Below are 21,373 nucleotides of genomic sequence, written 5' to 3'. Positions count from 1 at the left end.
TCCACTCAATCTTTACATTAGCAGCCACACATATTTTGATGACAAATGCCATGATAAACTCTGCCAATGTATTTATCTTGTCATATGTTTTACATGTTAGGTATAAAGAACAGTTTCATATTTTCAATGTACATTTCAGAGGTAATATTATGGCTGCAATCCTATACTACCTTAGCTGGGAATAAGCCTCAATGAACTCAACAGGGCTTACTTCTAAGTAGATAGGCATAGAATTGTACTGTACATGGGTAAGATACAAACTGTTTTTATAAATTTATCGGCTTTACACAACACAGTCTATTCAAATATTTTTCCTGAAGGTTTAGTGTTTCTTAACACAAAAGAAAAGTAACAACATCAGGAAAATTAGAAGCATAATATAAGAACATATTTTTTTATATTTTACTTACACTGAACAGCATAGGAAGCCAAGAGTGCAGCAGTATTATAAGGGCAGGGCAATCTATGTGGGAAAATAACCAACACACTTCAATACAGTAATATTTAGAGCCAATTAGTTTTACCCATTTATTTGAATTACATAACAAAAAAACACTGAAGCATCAAATAGACAAGATTTCCCTTTTAAAGCAGGCAAATATGTAATGACACAACTAAAAACACACCAGCTGTTATTTTTACATATTTGCTTTACAAAGGAAAGCATGCTTCTAGATTAGTATCCAAAGAGAGTTAAACATCTGGATACCAACCTAGAGGTGTGCAATCACAAAAGCTTACATAAATGGCGGGCACTGTCAGCTTTGACTCCACTAATCACCTGTTTAAGATGGATGGGAGGCAGATCCAAATCTCATTTGGCATTGCATGCATAGTTCCTGATTCATTGATAAAATATTGCACGCACAACCCCTAACACTGCAACCATATCCATAACACCTTTTTCTATAGGCTTTATTATAGGATTGCCAATTACCATGGGATGCATGTGGGAAGTCAGCAGCCACATACATATTTTCATAACTTGATTGAGGTGAGGCATTCGATCACACTATTTATCTCCACCCTCTCCCTGAATTACTAAATAATTTTGCATAACTGTCTGCAAGGGTTCCCAAGTCTTCATGGCAAGCAAATCTTACCTTCCAGTAAGAATGTCTTGTTTAATTTGCAAAAAATATTGGTACCTTAAAGAAAAAGTAAACACAGTACAACAGGTTGACAAAGTTACTATTGTTTTTTTAATTAACAAAATTAAGATCACCTTTTGACTTCAGCATCTGCATTTCACCATATACCATTATTTCAGGCTAGCAAGACACAGAAATTAAACTGAGTTCAAAGTCATATAAACATAAGAAATCCAAATATTTTGGTGCTGCTGTAACACATGCAGTTTACATTAGAATTTATAAAATCAATAAAAGGTTAGGATCCATTCATTGGACTCAGGTACATCTACATCATATTTTCATGCCTCAATTGACAAATGTTGTTCTGTGTGGTATTTTGAAACTAATGGGATAGGCATATTTAAAAATTAATAGAAAACAATTTCTGATTGTTATCTCTTCATCCCTCCCTATTGCAACATTTGTTGCAAGTTCCATTTTGCCATCTCTAACCCATGCCAAAAGAATGTGATTAGCCACACTGGCATGCCTCCAACAATAATAATACCCATGAATACCAACCATCTATTGAAATGTACCTCCAAGCGAAGAGGCCTTGTGAGATGAGTGTGTATTAATACCGGCCCCTGCATCTCAGATGTCTTACCTGAAGTGACGGTTTGAAATTGGTTTAGAATTCTAATCTACCTTTAAAGTATTTCTAGTCACCAATAAAATCTGAAAGGCATGAATTTCCATGTAGCAAACATTCTGGTATGACACTGCAGTGTTTTTATCTTACGGGCCTTTACAGAGACTTCCTTCTACTTCCATAAGGGAAGCTGATCCTCTAAATCAAGGGTTGTGGAATGACACACTTTATTGCAATTACCCACAAACACAGCCATGTTATTTTATTTCTCTTTCTCTGTGAATTACTCTTAAGCGATGCATTTGTAATTTACTTTTATATAGTAGTTTGTGCCCACCCCCTGCATAAACTTGTATGGATTAAGCATATCCTGGTTTCACACTTGGGATTCATAGGCACGGATCCAAAATGTTTCTTTCAGGAGTGCTTCTCAATAGTGAACAGGAGATGGCAGTAGATACATTAAGGCTGGATTTCAGGTCAGAAGTCCAAGGCTCACAGTCCAGGGGATCCCCAAGTGACCTTTTAAAAACATTTTTTTTTAAAGTATAGGACAGCCAGGTGTGCTATGAAGTCTTTACATCCAGCCACAAGTGGGGTGAAAAGGCTTTCTCAATAAAGAAGGATGAAGAGCCTGAAGCAAGCCTTGCTTTTCAATGTGCCCTACTTTTCTTTTCTTAAATAATTTTTATTGGAATTTTATTTACAATGTGTCCTACTTTTCTTTGCCATTCAAACTTGCAAAGGATGGTGCAAGTGGACTGAGCCTGGTAAGGCAGAGATCCTATGAGTAAGGGGTTCCTAGGCCACAGGAATTCTTTTCACCTGTTCTGAACAGACATGGACACTCTCGAGAGGAGCAGGTACTTAATCTGAAGGTATTCTTGGGGTATTACAACTCCACTTGGTTCACCAACTCAACCTTCAATTGGTTCAGCAACTACACCCTGCCCACTGAGGTCTGTGCACTGCAATGTGCTTTAGGTGAGGCGACCTTACGAAGTTGTAGCTAGTACACAGCACAGGAGCTAGCATGATGAGTGGGGTATCTAGCTATAGATCTATTATACCTATGTTGAAAGAACTGGACTGGCTGCCCATTAGCTACCAAGGCACATTCTAGGTTCTGTTAACATATAAAGCCCTGAACAACTTAGGAGCAAGGTATGTGGCAGACTGTCTTCCCTGTATAGATCAACCACCACCAAAGGAAGCCCTGCACATTGCACCATGGCTAGTATCAACATGGTCTTTTCTGCAGTAGATGGGGAACCTTTGGCCTTCCAGATGCTGTTGGACTGCAGCTCCCATCAGTCTTGACCTTCGGTCATGCTGGTTAGGGCTGATGGGAGTTGTAGTTCAGCAACATCTGGAGGACCAAAGTGTGAGAACACCCTCCTCCGTGGAAGCCAAGGGGAGTCAACTGTGACACATTGTTTCTGCCTATTAAATACATTTGCTTGTTTAGACATTTACTTATTTTTTACATTGCACTGCTCAGTGGTATGTTTCTGGACTTCTATTGACACTATTACTTGTATTCTATTGTATTCTATTGATTTTTACGGTTTTTACTTTTAAACCACTCAGGTGTAAGCAGTCTAAAAAATATTAAACAAACCAATAACAAATGATCAAGTCATGTTGAAGACTTCAGGTTTTGCTATGAAGCACGGAAGTCTTTGGAACTTGATCCAAACCAGCCAAGGCTCTCTTAGTGCTGCTAGTAACTCTCCCTGGGTCTCTTTTGGCCTCTGCCTCTAGTTGTGGCACTCATCAGCCCCTTGCTCCTCATCTTTCTCCCACTCCTTCGTATTGCATGCACAACACTTTCTCCTCTGTCCTAGCCAGGCTGCTCTCTTCTTTTCTTCTTCCATCTGACATATGGATGAGGGTGGCTTGGTGGGCGTGCATGACAAATAGCTCAACTGGTAGTTAAAGAGCAGATTCTCAGAGCCAAAGCTCAGTCCAGGAGTATTAAATTAGGAAGCCCTACCCTGGCACCCCTATTGATTCCTTTCAGGGTTTGGCAAATGGAACAATCCACCCCCTCTTTATTCTATCTCTGTATGTCTGCGTGTGCACGCACACATGTGCTGAAAAGCAGAAAAGAGGGGAGCAGGAAATTTGCAAAGTAGTTTTTTCCAGCAGTTTTCTGGCAGAGGTGAATGGCAATGCAGCATTAGGCTGGCCAGATCAAAGTTTCCAGCAACAGTTCTGAGTGATTTTCCAAGGGACAGAGATGACAATCCTGTCAAAGGCCTGATCTGGCCATGGAATTGTGAGAGGCAGCAGGCTATCAATAAGATCGTATCTAAGTGCATTCTCTGTTGCTGCAGGGCCTGGTTTGCTCTTTGGCATTCTGAGGAGTTTTGGGTGACAAACAAGTTTGACAATTACTAGAGCACAGGTTGCTGTGAGGACAAGCAAACATATACTAGAGTACATAATAGTACCAGTTGTATGGCAATGAGGAAAGTGAAGAGAGCTTTCCCCCCTCTGCCTTCTTTCCAAGTAGCAATCCACCAGAGTTAAAGCATCTTAAAGCACTTGACAAAAGTGCCCTTTGAAGCAACTTCCACTCCATCCTTTAAAGAATGGAATGGATGCTGCTTCAAAGGGCACTTTGCAAATCTCCCCATGCTCCTCTTTTAAACCTCTGACATTGGGTTTGAAGGGGAAGCATGGGAAGACTTGCAAAGCGGTAGGAGGGATTTTGACAGGTGGGTGCCCCTATGTGGTGTGATTTCTAGCTACATTAAAATAGAACTCAAGCAACACATAAATCAGTCCTCCCAACTATTCTGCATTACTCAAACTCCCCAGGATGTAAATGAAAATAAATTGACAATTTAAAAAAAGTTATACCCAAATCCCCAACTTCTTGTTTCATGATGATGGAAGTTGAACTCTGGAAATTATATACCAATTTCATCAACTATATCAACAATGATTTGCAGAGTGATTTCTGTACTGCTAAAACCCGAACTGTATTCTTCAATACCGCTTCTCTATTTGCAGTGTTGTTATTTATAACTTAAAAATATTAGGGGTGCTTTTTAAAGTGTAGCATTACACTTTTGCAGGGACTTAATTTAGAGCTGCTCTGTATGTAGGCTGTTTGGTTGTAGTCATAGGCTGAAAGACGCTGCTGCCTGGGAGATATTTTTGTGGGGCAAGGGGAGGATAGGGTCAGATGAAGTGAATGCAGCTCTGTGTGTGTTCAAATACAAAAGGAGCTTAATTAGTTGTTGCCTGAACTTCACTTACAACGTAGATTGCAAACCACTTCTGCATTGGAAAACCAATTGATTTTAAAGCAGCGTTCGCAAAACTGCTGCAACAGCCCTCTGAACTCTTCAGTGAACAAAGAGTTCAACAAAAATAACCTTTTGTCTACATTACTTAGTGTATGTTAAAAACAGATTAATTCAAATGTAAAAATATGGTTTTCATTAGCAAGGCACTTGAGTATAGAATTGAAGTATGCCTTTGGACACATATTTATCTACCCTAAAATAATTAACTTGCAATTTGAGGACAAAATCAGATGTAAGCCCATTTTTAATAAAGTGTAGGAATAGTGGGGGTTAATTTTACATGCTAGGAGCATGGGAGGCAAAGAATAAAACCTGTCAAGCAAGAAAGCACCATAAGATAAAGTGGGGAAGTAAAAGATTTCACTACTTCCTTGCACTCTCCACCCTGCTTTAAAAATGAATGGTTAAACCCATGTTTAACAAACATACATACGTCTGGTTAGTCCCTTAAACAACAGCTTTCCCTAATATATAGATATTAAAGTGCACGAAGAGTTTGGAGGGATGAGTGGGTAAGGATCAGACTATATTCAACACAATGCAACTTAAAACACTGTGCCTTTTTGTCAAATTGTGCATGACTTGGGTTCAAGAGCATGTATAAGTTCTAAATCCAGATATAGGCATGAACTACACTACTGAATTGTTTTCAAGTATGTTCAGAATATATGCTACACAGAGTACATGCTAATCAAGAATAATTTTCAGTTTTGGATAGGCTGGTAATAAAAAATCCCTAAGTTCCTCAGATGAAATCAAAATGTATACACATTTTTGTATCAATTGCAGACACTCCTATGCAATGAACATCAAAGTATCTTATTAAAATAAGAGAGAGACTGATACCGTGTGTATTCTTCTTGAAGCTTATTAGGATCGCTTACAAAAAATTTGACTCTGAAGTTCAAGCTGTGAGGAGATCCTCCTAAAATTAACCAAAATATCATATTAGATTTTTACAACTTTAATTTAGTAATTATTTATCATTATTTAATGAACATTTGCATTCAAAATAGATAAAAAATATTTTTGCTCACTCTTTAACTGCTTCCTGATTGGCTTGTTTGGATCCAGCCACCTCTGGGGGAATGAAAAGATTACTTCATTATGTGTTTTTCTAAAGTAACACAAAGCATTATTGCAACACGTCTCTTAACAAAACAAATGTACATATGTATGTTTTTACCATATGTCATAATTGCTAGATAAAAAACACACTTTTCCTTGATGACTAGTCCAAGGTGGGCTCTTTGGACCCTGTTCCAAGTCCTTAAATACATTTACAGACTTCTATTTAGACTACTACACATTTTTAGTATACCCTATAGCAGTGACGATTGTCCTCTAATTCTTAAATAAATCATTTTAAGTGCCAATCTGTCACATTACTATAAAAATTAGCAATTGAACTCAACACTAGAGGGAGCATAATGAGAAGCCTATAAGGTAAGATAATTCCAGATGCTGTAGCTAAGTTTAACACCTTGAATGAGATATCCCATTTATCCAATTATTATTCCAAGAACTGTTTTTCAATTCTGAAATGAAACTATCTCTCCCCCACCCCTGTTTTTGGATTAATAAAATTAAGTAGTTTTATTTGGAAGGGGCTTTGGTTAGAAGCATTCACATGTTAACAGAGCAAAACCGGGCAGTTACCAGGGAAGCTTTTAATATATTATGTCTCCAAGCATTAACATATATTGGCATAAAGAATTAAAGAAGGTGTCTATACTTTTTCTCAAAGATGTAGACTTCACAAACACTCACTAATTCCTGAGTGGAGAGCTAGCAGGGGTTTGGAAAATGAGCTAAGATAAATGGTATCACAAGCATGAAAATAAAAATCAGTTGCCAGACTTCACCTATTAAAGATGTGCAGGCTGATATTAGAAAGAACAAAAGGCCACATGCATCCTGTTTAAAATAGCCATATTTTCTTTAGGAAACTAAGCTTGCCCAATTCTGTCTCTCTGAAACAGCCAGCATGAACACTGAGCCAAGGGGTGTGTTACCAACCATATGTGCAACATTCAAGAATTGCTTTCTAGGCCACTGATTTCTAGGCTCTGCAAGCTGGAAAAGATGCTTTATCATCACAAAGGATCTGTCATCTAAGCTAGTGCACAATCAGTATGACTCTATTCTTATAAGAACCAGTAAACAAAAGGACCACGTTGTTCTAACATGTCACCTGATGGTGCAATAGGAAAGAATGTATGATGTACTGTGAGTGGTCTTACAATCTGTGAGAATTTGAAGTAAATGCTACAACACAGTAAAAATATTACAACAGTAAAAAAGCTTTATGTTGTGGAAATGAACAGGAATAAAAACGTGGACATGCCAACAACAATAAAGAAAACTGTTCCTGTTGAAAACCCTGCCTTATGTGGCATAATAATAACCAAGACTAAAACAAGATCAAAGAAAGCTGGTTCCTACCAAATGCAATGCCAGCTTGCTGACAAGAATCAAACTAAGGGCAAGAAGCAGGGATGTAGTCTTCGCCACGGAAAAAAATTCCACTTAACACACAGAGATTGCCAATATTCTCAGCTCACTCGTTCTCTCTTTGAAAAAAAGCTTGCCTAACAATCTGGATGGAACAGATAGGATCGAAAATATGCATCCACAAATAAGTGTTTAGTTGTTCAGCTTATGCCTTCTGAAGGATGTCCAGCAGCCTGGATGCAACAGAAATCAAGAATATGACTTTCCCACAATGCAGGCATTAGCACCTGGTGTTCTTGGGCAGCTGCCAGGGTCCCAGGATGTCTGGTACTGCTTAAAGCCCTCACAGCCAAGTAAGCCAAGCAAGGACCATCAACTGTAGAACAGGCACACCAGAATACACTTTGTCTAGGGCCCCTCAAATCTGAGATCAGCCCTGTTCTTCTATTCCCCTCAGCACTACCAATTTCCAACTAAACCCTTTCTAAATTCAGTTGGCATTAACCTGCCTGGAACACTATATAGCTGCCACTTGAATGCTACCAATATCAGAGGACAATGAATGACCTGTTTCTATGAACTGCTATTTTTCAGATGCTGATGCACGGATCTGAATTTCACTTCAATGCAACATTTTACTTAAGTTGTCTTGGTATACAATTTTTATTTTCTTCAATGCAGTGAATAAATGAAGCCTACTTCTTTCACCATTCTCCTTGTAAGAAAAAAGGGCTTCATATAAGCTTATTTTAACATCTATTTTTTTTCTCCTATCTAAAATGCTTTGTTTTAACTCTAGAAATTCCATGACACACATTGCCTTAACTGTAGCATGATTCTCCAAACTTCAGATCAGTTAAAGAGAAAAAATATATTTAAAACCAGGAAAATACAGCACACTTGCATATTTAGCATTCATTTACAAAATACTATCATCAAGTTTTCTTGCAACAGTAAACAATCAACCTTACTAAGACAACTGAAGAAGGGTAAATCTGCTTAGAGATCTACCAGTTTTAATCAGCCTTGATTTTTAAATTATGATTTTTTTAAAATTTTCTGTTTTTAAATTTCAGATAAACATTTTGCATATTTAAATTATCAGTGACTTCCTTTCGTCTCTTTCCCTGGTTCATTTTACTTATTTTATATCCTTGCATAGTTTACAAAAACTATACCAATCAGTTTTCCATTATTACATCTATCAAAACATATTTACACTGTTGAATTTATCTTAATGCTGCAAGTCTGAAAGTTGTGACTATTCTGCAGGTTGATATCCTTGGTTTTTTTTTAAAGGGTCACTCTGATGTGGCCATTGAACCCTGGAAATTCTGTATGATACTATGAGCATATATCATCTTATATCACTAATCACTTTGCAAGTGATTAAATAAGATCTTGAATAAGCTTTTTTAACGATTATAAATAGCTGGAACAAAACCAGACATTCAAAGTTCCCATTACAACCACTATATTATAGCAAAATATTAACTATCTGAAGTATTGTCAAATAACATATAAAACCATTCTAGAGAACCACGAGACTAAAACTTAATTTAATGCTTGCCTTCAGATGATAAGTTAATAACATTCCCTAGCTACTAAACTACAATTAGCATTAGCATTACAATGGATTGTGATATCTGCAGAATATCTGGTACAGAACCAGGTAATGACTTGTATTTATACCCTAAGATCCAAACTTCTGCTGGTAAATATGATTGCTTTGCATGTCAGGCACTAGTCACAAATAAAAGTGACAGAAATAAAACCAAGTTAGGCATACTGAATGATTGTACTGATCATTTTCTCTCCAATATATCCCTTCTAGAGTATGCTAGAGTATGTAAGCAAATCTGCAACTTGTCATGTATTAATCAGAAGTTAGGGGTGGGAAGGAAAGACTATAGTTATAAGTGAATAAGTAGTAAGTGAAATGAATAGATTCTCTTCATCTTTTTCTGTAGCAGAGGTGTCAATATTTTGGATGAGATCCAATGTCATGACAATGAATGTGATGGGGCTTCCTCTTCTGTACCATGCAGCCCCCATGACTCTTCCAATCCACAACAGAGGATTTTTCAACCACATAAATGGGGGGGGGGGTCATGGGGGGCTGTAAGGGAGAAGGAAAGGTAAGTTTCATTTGCAGAATCAAAACTCTGTTGCTCAAGTGGGATGCCACACCTAGTTATCCCTTGTAAGGCCCAACAGACTTTATCAGGTTTTTCAGGCTCTCCAAAAAATTACTGAATCATTTTTAAGTAAGTAAGGTCTTAGTTCTGCAACAGAGCTCTCCTACAAATGACTCTGCAACATCAGCCTCTCCCTCAGCAAACTAAACTTAGTGCAAGCGTCTAGAAGTGTAGAACTTGCAATCTCAAACTTGGAGAACAACAAAGAGGAATTTGTTTAGAAAACAGACACAGCTTACCGGGTTATCAGTAGAATCATCAGCCAATTGTAAACCAAAATAGTCTCTTTCAGTCAGATCAAGATGCTTGAAAACTATATTCAGCAGAACTTGTCCCTGATCATGTTTCTGTAGGAAGAAAATAGCAAATGAAAATGTTTTCAAAATGATTCAACCACCACCAAAGCAGGTTACTTTGTTTCTAATCGCTACCCATCCTGGAAAAATTGAGACAGAAACTGGGTCTCTGAGAAAACCTTAAGACTTTTAAATCGGAAAGTTTTATTGTCTTTAACCTGAAAATCTGCATTTCAACTTTGACTTCTTCCCACTTTCAAGCCAGCATGCTCAAGTAGTTGAGAAAATTAGACTAGGACCTGAAAGATCAGAGTTCAAATTCCTGCCATCCATGATGCTCACTGGATAACCTTGTGTCAGTCATTCTCTCTGCCTAACAAGACTGTTGCAAGAACAAGATGTGTGTGTGTGTGTGTGTACCTTGTGGGAAAGGTGGGATATGAATTATTATTATTACTATCATCATTAATAATTAAACTCAGTTTATATCCTGCCCTTCCTCCCAAATAACCCATACAGAAATTTCCTGTTGTTTAAGCTGAAACAAACCTTACCAGACTTCTACTCTGGTCCTTTGGAAGGTTTTATGATGTAAACAAGAGACCAGTTCCACTTTTCAACTGCATTGTCTCTTGGTTTATATTTTTGGACTACAATTTAGGAAGAGTGGCTTGGATATTCATTTTGAAAACTCACATTTATAGAAACCAAAGCAGGTACATGACTATATATATGTCAGTTATGCATTTTTAAACCTAGTGTGAATCTTTCAGATCTTTGAATTCTGAAACACATTATGCTTCCATGGCACAGGCTTTACCTTGTCTTTTGTGGTTATAAAGCCAGTGAACCAAGGAGCTGAGACTTTCAAAGTGATGCCAATTCTAAAAACAGTTCCCTGAAATTTTATCAGGGCATCTGAAAAGAACCTCTTAATTTACTTAAAGCTAAAGGATCAGACTGACATACAATTTATCTTGTCAGCTACTCATGGCCCAAGAATACAAACTGTCTGATAAAAACAAAAGAGCATGCATATTTCAAAATATTTATTTTAAACATGTCTCCATTTGCAAAGTATAACTGAATGTGACAGCCAAGTTTGGCTTGCTCAAAAGATGACATGTTCCTATATGTCTCAAATTCAGATGGCTTGTCTACTGCCACCATATTACAATGCAGCCTTGTGGCCATAAAAATGCTAAGCAAGTTTGCCCCTGCCTAAAATACTTTACTCATGTTTCTACCTCCGAAACCACACAGGTTTGCTTCTTAACCACTCCTTTGTTTCTTTCACGCATTCCAGACTATGTGTTTCCTTTCACGCTACCTTGCATGCTTTGGCCTGTTGGCCAAGTTACTTATGCAGAACTTCCTTTCTGTGCCGAGGACCAAAAAAGTTGAGAAACATTTGACACGGAAAAGCTATTTCACAATACATTTTTCCTTTGTAAATTTTAGGGGTCTGAACAGTGTCCTAAATAGCCTTTTGGCATTTTGTTTTTCCACAAATCTCTGTGTTAATGCAAATCTATAGCTTGCTCATTACAAAAAGATACTTTATTTGGGCACCTGTTTTGATAAAGCAGCTCCTAAGTTTTAACTGTAAAACCCATCATTGGTCTAAATCAGTCACAAGCTGCCTCCATTCAGCAAAGATCAAGGTCATTTCTGTAGGTTTATTACTGACAGACAGGTTAAATTATTGGCTACTGCTGACATACTCATAAAGCTCAAACTTATTTGCAAAGCAACCTTAAAATATATGTGTATCCAACACTCAGTGGGCAGGGAGAATAATAATAATAATAATAATAATAATAATAATAATAATAATAATAATAATTTTTTATTTATACCCCGCCCTCCCCAGCCAAGGCCGGGCTCAGAGCGGCTTACAAGCAATAATAAAAACAAGATGAATGATTACAACTTAAAAACAAAAATAAAATACAACATTAAAATAATGGAACATTAAAATATTAAAATGTAGCCTCATCGCAGGAGAAGGAAAAGAAAAAAGAAAGAGAGGGAGGGAGGGAGGGAATCAAATTGGCTCCAAGCCAAAGGCCAGGCGGAACAACTCTGTCTTACAGGCCCTGCGGAAAGAAATCAGATCCTGCAGGGCCCTGGTCTCATGAGGCAGGGCGTTCCACCAGGCCGGAGCCAGAGTCGAAAAGGCCCTGGCTCTGGCTGAGGCCAATCTCACTTCCTTAGGGCCTAGGACCACTAGAGTGTTGTTATTTATGGACCTTGAGGCTCTCCGTGGGGCATACCAGGAGAGGCGGTCCCGTAGGTACGAGGGTCCTAGGCCGTGAAGGGCTTTAAAGGTCAAAAGCAGCACCTTAAATCTGACCCTGTACTCCACCGGGAGCCAGTGCAGCTTGAAAAGCACTGGGTGAATATGCTCCCATGGCAGAGACCCCGTGAGGAGCCTCGCTGCAGCATTCTGTACCCGCTGGAGTTTCTGGGACAGCTTCAAGGGCAGCCCCGCGTAGAGCGAATTACAGTAGTCAAGCCTGGAGATGACCGTCGCATGGATCACTGTGGCCAGGTCGGGGCGGGAAAGGTAAGGGACCAACTGCTTGATGCGGCGAAGGTGGAAAAATGTCGCCTTGGCTGTTGTTATAACTTGCCCCTCCACGGAAAGGGAGGCATCAAGGATTACACCCAAACTCTTAACGGAAAGCAATGGCACTAATTGGGCCCCCGCAAGAGAAGGAGTTGGTCCCTCATCCCCATGCCATCCCGACCTAGCCATAGGACCTCTGTCTTCGAAGGATTTAGTTTCAATCGGCTCCCACAAAACCATCCAGCCACAGCTTCCAAGCATCTGGTCAGTGTGTTCGGGGCCGAGTCGGTGTGGCCATCCATCAGCAGATAGAGCTGAGTGTCATCAGCATATTGGTGACAGCCCAGCCCAAAGCTCCAGATAATCTGGGCAAGGGGGCGCATAAAGATGTTAAAAAGCATCGGGGAGAGAATTGCGCCCTGCGGCACTCCACACACCAAGGAGTGGCGCAACGACATTTCCCTCCCTAGTGCCACCCTCTGTCCCCGACCAGAGATAAAAGAGCACAGCCAGTTACGGGCTATGCCCTGTATCCCCACGTCTGCGAGGCGGTGGTCCAGAAGATCATGATCGACCATGTCAAAGGCTGCTGACAAATCTAAAAGGATCAGCAGTCCTGACCCGCCTCGATCCAGTTGTCTACGGAGATCATCTGTTAGGGCAACCAGAGCCGTCTCCGTCCCAAAACCAGGACGGAAACCGGACTGAAATGGATCTAATGCCAATGTTTCCTCCAGAAACCTACCAAGCTGTTCAGCAACCGCTCTCTCAATTACCTTACCCAGGTATGGAAGATTTGAAACTGGGCGGTAATTGGATAGGTCTAAGGGATCTAATGAAGTTTTCTTTAAGAGTGGACACACCACTGCTTCCTTCAGTTCCCCTGGGAATGTCCCCATGTCAAGGGACAAATTGATAATTTCAACCAGGGCGGTCCGTGCAACATCTGGACACTCCCTAATCAGCCAAGACGGGCACGGATCAAGGAGGCAGGTGGTGGGTCTACCAACTTGGAGGAATCTATCCACATCAGTAGGGAGTATCCGATCGAAATGGTCCAACACTGGACCTGAAGTCAGTCGAGGGGCCTCCAGTTCAGTCACTGTATCTAAATTGGCAGGGAGGTCACGGCGGAGCAACAGGACTTTCTCCGCAAAAAAGCTTGCGAATGCCTCACAGCTGTGGCTCGAATTTGTGCTTAAATTTGGTTGTCCTCCTAAGGACGTTATTGACCTAATTATTCTAAAAAGTTGTGCCGGGCGAGAGCTAGCGGATGCAATGGAAGCTGCAAAGTAAGATTTCTTAGCAGCTTTCATAGCCATCTCATAGGCTTTCATAAGCGTCCTATAAGATGTTCTTGAGGCTCCGTCACGAGTCCGTCGCCATACTCGCTCTAGCCGCCTGAGATCCCGCTTCATTTTCCGGAGCTCCTCAGTAAACCAAGGTGCCCGGTTTTGACGGGGTCGCAGAGGGCGCTTAGGCACGAGCTCATCAATGGCTGCCAAGAGCCGGTTATTCCAGTCCTCAACAAGGTCATCTAATGAGTCGCCAGGAGGAGCAGGGTTCCGCAAGGCTTGTCGGAATCTATCAGGATTCATCAGTTTTCGCGGACGAGCCCAAATAGGTTCGCCACCCGAGCCGGGGAGGAGCGGGAAGTCAATCTTGGCTTTCAGAGTGTAGTGATCAGACCATGGCACCTCCACAGCGGGGAGCATGATCACATCTATGTCAGCCCCAAAGATCAGATCCAGCGTGTGGCCTGCTTGATGAGTGGGGCCCAAAACAAACTGGGAGAGCCCTAGTGTTGCCATGGAAGTCACTAGGTCCAGAGCCTGTGAGGAGGGAGCGGCATCGGCATGGACGTTGAAGTCTCCCAAAACCAGTAGGTTTGGGAACTCCAAGGCCCAGCCCGCCACCACCTCCAGCAGGTCTGACAGGGTGGCTGCAGGTGTGCTGGGTGGTCAGTACACCAGTCAGACAGCCAAGCTCTCCTTGGTGCCCCACACGAGACCAACACATTCAATGCCGGAGATCGCCGGTGATGGCAGAGCTCTGAAAGAGCAATCCTCCCGGAATAACAACGCTACTCCTCCCCCCCCGACCCACAGTCCGCGATTGATGGAGGACAGAGAAACCTGGGGTGTTATCTCATGTAGGGAGACTACTTCGCCTTCCCGTACCCAGGTCTCCGTCATGCAAGCCAGGTCAATCCCCTGCGAGACAAAAAAGTCACGCATGGTGGCGGTTTTGTTGCCTATGGACCTGGCATTGCACAGCATCAATGACGGAGGTGTGTAATCCTTGCTCTCCCTACCCTCATCCCTTGGGATGGGGCATAGATTGGAAGGGGTTCGAGGATCACTGCATCTCGAATAGTGCCTCCATTTGATTTTTAACACAAGGAGCATTAATAAAAATGTTAAATATGGAGTTATTTGTAGTTATATGCTTTTGTTTTGAATACATGCAAAAAGGTTACAATAATCAAAATAAACCATTATGGCAGCAATCATATGTGCACTTCCCTGAGAGTAAGTCCTGTTGAACACTGTGGGACTTCTGAGAAAATCTGCATAGAACTGTACTGCAAATGTCTTTTGTAAAAGATGCTTTGGGACAATGTCCGAAGGAGTGCATTTTAACACACCTCTGGCTTTTAACACTTGATATGAATTAAGACCCACCTTATTTCTGTAACTGTAAGTTGCTTTAAACTCTTTTTAATAATAAATAATAATTTCTAAATTGTATGAATGTACTAATATAAAACATGTATAACATTCAAATTTATTCTTATGCTAGCTTAATAACGACCTTTATTTAGGTCTCATCGTATTTAATTAAGCAAGGAATCATTTTCAAGATATAATAAGAGGGAAAACATTTTTAGCTATATTATTTGTTGCAAAGGTTCCTATTAAAATAGTGCGTTCTGCAAAGTCTTTAAAACATTGTATACATGGATGTACCTAGTGCCAGCACTCATGCAAGGTGAATTTCCCACATCCTCCTCAGGCCATTCCCTGCTGAGAAGCCTCTTCAAAAAAAAAAAACAAAAAACAACAAGAGGAGGCCCTTAGGAAAGGACTCTGAATTAATGACCATGTTAATGTAAGTAAATGGATGGCTAATGTATACTATTGATTAAATAAATATGCAAAATCAAGAGCATATTTTCTAAAGCCTAGGACTCTACTATGAGGCAATTCTAAATGAGATACAACATGTTTCCTAAAATATTATACTTACGTTAACTCTAAAAGCTTGTACAGTATTGTCCAGAAGAAGAATATTGCAGACCACCTCTGTATGCTGTCTGTCTCGTGCCAGCTCAGATGCTCGTACATTGTAGGTTCTGCCAGCAGGCAATCGGAAACGTGCGGTCATTACTGTCCACACAACGTCTTAAGGGGGGAACAAAGATCATAAACACTTTATCCTTGATAATTCAGAAGTTGGGTTTAATAATAAAAGCTAATCCCAATTATTGTATCAATATATTCTACTTAGTTTTACAGAATAAATGTATTTTTCCTTTCAAGTTGAAACTAGCAAATTTCTGCCATCCTTGAGTGCCAACTTTAACTTGACCCTTTCTTATTTAGGAAAGAACATTACAATATTATCTCACAGCCACCCATAATTATAAATTCTAAAATTTATTTTTTTAAGTCAAGAAAGTCTGCGTTGTAAAATAGATCCAAACATTCTGGAGGAAAATGCAGGCAAGAGCAAGTAAAGCACAGATCACGGGGCAATCTCTGTAAAATCCTTAGTTGTCTTTGAGGGGCCAACTTTATGTATGTAGTGTAAAATCCAAGTACTGCTTCCATATGGTGATGGATCCATACTGTTGTTTTAAGCAAATCTCACACCACCCATCTACTATGAAAAAATCATGGCAGCAGTGCACCTTTGAAAGAGCTGCTAGCAATGCCATGGAGATTTTATGAAATGTGTTATGACAACCATACACAGCCATATGTCAAGAGGTTCTGATGGCAATCATCTCACTCTAATCTGTATGTGCTCGTAAAATGTAAGTTATCCTTTTAAATTTATTATATGTTATGCAACATAATGGAAATGAGAATGAAGTTGTGTCCTAAACAGAATGAAAGCCACACCACACTTCATGATTTCCCCACATTAGTTCACAGCAGTAAATTAATGTTTAAAGCAATCCTAAGTACCACCTCTCTCCTTTATTTAAGTTATAGCTTTGACATCTAATTCTGAAAGGTGGAATTTTAAGTAGCCACCTTTCCAGAGACCAGGTTTTCAAGTAGTATGTCCAATATGTATTTTGCAAACTTACTGGGCTCATTTCTTCAAACAACTGCTTTATAAAGGTTTATGAATAGTGTAGAAGACAGAAAACAAACTTAACATAATGAACATGGAAAGCTAACTCCTTTTAGTGCATGTAACATCAAACACAATCCAAGTACCCAAATGTAGAGTTTTACAGTGTTGCAACAGTAAACATCACTGAGTTTAAAAAAGCTTTCAGAAATGCAGGTTATAAAGTTATAACGCAAACAGTATAAATATAAATGTAAGCAAAGCTTGTCATGCCAAACTACAGATTAATCTTCAGAGTTAAACAAAATATAAAAGTCAATAGAGTAGATCAAAGGTTCTGCACTGGCTAAGTACATTTTTTGCTTTGCTGAAAGAACTCTTACTAGAGAAGAACCAGAATTGCCCCAGGAAGTTAAATAGAGATGAAGCTAAAAGAACATCTGTAGAACCAAAAATGGGTTTTATTCCCTGCTAGTTATAAACTGAGAATAAGGACAAGAGTACCACAGCACTAGTTCAATAAGCACAAGGAGTCTTCAAACTTTTGTTGCTCAAAGAGCAGCCCCCCCCCCCGTCATAAGGGAACCATTTCTGAAAACCAAGAAAATTTGTGATGTGGCATGTGGATCTGTTGTTCAAAGAAGATAAAGAGATACATTGCAGGTACCAAAAGTACCGTATTTTTCGCTCTATAAGACGCACCAGACCACAAGACGCACCTAGTTTTTGGAGGAGGAAAACAAGGAAAAAATTATTCTGAATCTCAGAAGCCAGAACAGCAAGAGGGATCGCTGCGCAGTGAAAGCAGCAATCCCTCTTGCTGTTCTGGCTTCTGGGATAGCTGCGCAGCCTGCATTTGCTCCATAAGATGCACACACATTTCCCCTTACTTTTTAGGAGGGAAAAAGTGAGTCTTACAGAGCAAAAAATACGGTAGTTTTTAAGACCCATGCTTAAACTTAGATTAGCAAAGAGTAAAACATTTGTTTAAATTTCTATGTAGCCTTGACATATTAATTAATTCCAAAAGGATTTGTTTAAAGCTATCCCTCCATTATAATTTCAGAAAGACAATAGCTTCCTCCCTAGTTACTAAAAGTTCAGTTCTAACATGCTAAATTCAGCTCAAAACTACATAAATGAACTCATACTTACATTTTAAAATTAAGCTTTTTTTTAGAATACACACACTCTCACACAAACACACATCTGTGAAGAAGCACCACTACTTGTTCTTAAATGAAATTCAACACTCCGTAAGTTTACACTGATGCTTGTTGGCAAGGAACCACAAAGCTCAGGAAAGAGCCCCTTGGAAATTCAACAGAATTATTTTCCCTTCATGGACCTGCAAGAGAGCAGTTTAAAGGCAAAGAGCTGATTCTTTTTCCAGATCACAATACCCGAGTGATCACAAAGCCAGCAGGGGCAAAGTTTAGTAGCTGGAGCTAGAACGCTCTACACAAGCAATTTCTACCTGCCTGGAGTATGTATACAGTACAGAAAAGTAATGGGGGATTCTACTACATAATGCTGTATGCAGCAGACAGTTGTGCCTTCAGTCCCTCCTATATTTAATTTTGTACTTAAGAAAATGCTCATTCTACTCAGTTTGCAATTGATTGATTTAATAGTTGTGTTTATTTGTTATTTTAATGTAATTTTTATGTTGTAGACTGCCCAGAGACAGTATACAAATGGTGTGTGTGTGTATGTATATGAAAGCTAGCGTCCTAAGTGTATATAGTGGTAACTCGGGTCATATACGCTTCAGGTAACATATGCTTCAGGTTACAGACTCCGCTACCCAGAAATATTACCTCAGGTTAAGAACTATGCTTCAGGATGAGAACAGAAATTGCAAAGCAGCGGCGCGGCGGCAGCAGGAGGCCCCATTAGCTAAAGTGGTGCTTCAGGTTAAGAACAGTTTCAGTTTCAGGTTAAGAACGGACCTCCGGAACAAATTAAGTACTTAACCCGAGGTACCACTGTAGATACATGCAATGACCATCATGAACCTCGACCTGTGTGACACTCATTTGAATGTGTAGTGTCCAACTGTACTATAACTTGTTCTTGTTTACAGGGTTCAAGGTTATGCAGCACACAGGCTGTAGATCTGGATATACTGTGTCAAGATTCCATGAAGTATATTGTCAAAATAAACGCAACCAAGTAACAACTACTATCCAATATAGTGCAGTGAGTCTAGGCTTAAAAAAATAAGCCACATGAACAAATGTTTGAATGAAATTCTCTGCACTGGTGGTGCAACAGACTTAAGCTGGGGCACATGTATCTTGCAACATGCTGCCAAAAGACCCATTTGGAGCTGCCAAAAGGCCCATTTGATTTGGAAGTAAGCATAATCCTAGTTGCTGCATTTTAGCTGCTGATCAGATCTCAGGGCAGTGGAAGCCGAGAGGGAGACACACTAGGAAGGTTATGAGTCACTGGTGTGCTTTCTAGGGATGCTGAAAAAAAGAGACTATGATGCACAAGAAATCTGTCTCTGTTGGGAATGAGCCAGCAAGCATTATTTTTAATTTTTAATTTGCTGCTGTGTTTGTTTTGGTGCTTCATTATCTATAACTTGGTTTATTCTACATTTTCCCTCATCCTATTTTCTTGGTATATTTTGGATCCATTATTGATGATGAAGTCAGATATCTATGGAAGTCATTGTCAGCTCACTTTGCTTGCAGGAGTCTCCATGTGTACCATAACTGGCTGGTGTACATAATTTTTTTTTTGGTAATTTTTAGAAACCACACAACAGGCAGCCAAACAGATTGTGCTAAAGGCAGTACCAAGCTCCTGCTATTCATACTTTCCAAAGTGGTAGTGTAGAACTCAGTCTATGTACACTTGATCCATGTGGTCCATACACCCAGACCTTGTTGCTATGTAAACTGTTTACTGCATTATTTCTTATGAAGAGGTTCACACTTTCCCCTTGTGTATGCTACAGCATATTTATCCTTCAGAAATATAAAATACAAGCAGACAGGTTTGCATGTACAAGCAGAAGTATTGTGAATAAATTAAAATGTAGATGAAGGATGACCATGTTCAAGTCCTTTGGTACTGCAGCACTATCTTTCTGCTTCTGCATACAAGGTTAGTCTTCTAGAATTACTCATTAAGAAAGTTTGTTTTGACTTTCTTTGGCTGCCAAGTTTACACGCCCTAAAGTACCCAAGGACTTCGCATTGGGATTTCAAGGTTATTTCACAGCAAACTTAGTTTAACAGCTATTTCAATACTTCTTATATAAGTCACTGCTCTCATGGCACCGTTTGGAATAAGTAAGACAGAAAATGATGAGGCAGAGGTATCATCGTTTTTATTCATTTTCAATTATGAATATATTGTGAGCAACAACAGAGGCGTGCATCATCTCTGATACCTATCACAGCAGAAACCCCCAAAACCTAAGTTCTGTGGCATTAGCACATCAGATAATGCTACAGAAAACAGGATGTTATTCATCCCCAAATCAGTATAAGCTGCTGGCACCCTGTACTGTTACTATGAGCTATTTGCAGAATATTGTAAAGTACCTTACATACTTGCTAACAGAGAAACATTTATAGTTGGAGAAGTCTCACCTTTGTATGTTCACTAGTGGTTTACACTGGAGTCAGGCAAATATGGAATTTCAAGGGGAAAGGGTACCACCTCAAGGGGTTTTGGCTAGTCTGAGGTGAAGTGAGAGCTATACAAGGTGGTACAAATTGAAGCAAGGACCATGGTGCTTTGGTGACCCAAACATAAGAACAAAACACTACAGACAAGCTTCTGCTGAAAGAAAATACCGTATTTTTCGCTCTATAACACGCACCCGACCATAACACGCACGTAGTTTTTAGAGGAGGAAAATCCGTAGGCATGCCACCCGTAGGCATTCCCTCCATAACACGCACAGACATTTCCCCTTACTTTCTAGGAGGAAAAAAGTGAGTGTTATGGTGCAAAAAATACGGTAAATGTCTCTAATGATAGGGATGAATGCTGGAGGAAGGGAGAATAAAAACTAGAGCTCTGTTGTGACCAACAGGTCAAACTTCTAATAAGAGGGAATGATTTCACCCAGAAAGCGATTCCCTTTGAGCGCCCCAATAAAATCTAGAACAACATTCCTTGAACCTATCTGCTTACAATTTGGCAGGTTTCTTACACAGGAAAACCCCTCCAGTCTGCAATGTTCCGACCAATGTCCACAGAACAGTAAGTAAGATAAGATTTGGGGGGGGGGGGGTTCCTAAAACTACAATGGCTGCCCCTCCAGGAAACCACTGCCATTATCCTTCTGAAATCAGTCCAGAGGATTCATGCCCTCAGAAGGCTGGTCTTGCCTGCAAATGTCATTCAATTCTACCCCAAAATAAAGTTAGAAATTTCCTTTTTTAAAAAGTTAAAACTTTAAACTTTGCCCAGCACAAAAGTCCCTGAACATATTTGTTTATAATTTGCCAAGCCTTATTCACTCCATAGGGGCTG

At 39.8% G+C, this 21,373-nt stretch overlaps 1 protein-coding gene across 3 annotated transcripts in view; it reads right to left on the bottom strand.

Annotated features, from left to right (window-relative positions):
• The window catches only part of PTPN4 (protein tyrosine phosphatase non-receptor type 4), an 85,309-nt gene that overhangs the window by 42,652 nt on the left and 21,284 nt on the right, over positions 1-21,373 (bottom strand). For 2 of the 3 annotated variants that reach the window (XM_053403019.1, XM_053403037.1), the window contains exons 2-7: positions 15,815-15,969; positions 9,937-10,044; positions 6,083-6,125; positions 5,892-5,970; positions 1,104-1,148; positions 411-463 (exon numbers count right to left, since the gene is read on the bottom strand). In XM_053403019.1, the coding sequence (XP_053258994.1) occupies positions 411-463; positions 1,104-1,148; positions 5,892-5,970; positions 6,083-6,125; positions 9,937-10,044; positions 15,815-15,952 (466 nt within the window). In that variant the 5' untranslated portion in view covers positions 15,953-15,969. The remainder of the gene's footprint in view (positions 1-410; positions 464-1,103; positions 1,149-5,891; positions 5,971-6,082; positions 6,126-9,936; positions 10,045-15,814; positions 15,970-21,373) is intronic. The other variant, XM_053403027.1, reaches the window with a different exon arrangement.

The sequence above is a fragment of the Podarcis raffonei genome, chromosome 1, assembly GCF_027172205.1.
Source record: "Podarcis raffonei isolate rPodRaf1 chromosome 1, rPodRaf1.pri, whole genome shotgun sequence".
In the NCBI taxonomy this organism is placed as follows: Eukaryota; Metazoa; Chordata; class Lepidosauria; order Squamata; family Lacertidae; genus Podarcis; species Podarcis raffonei.
Note: the sequence above shows the minus strand (reverse complement) of the source record. Positions and strands in the feature narration are given on the sequence as shown.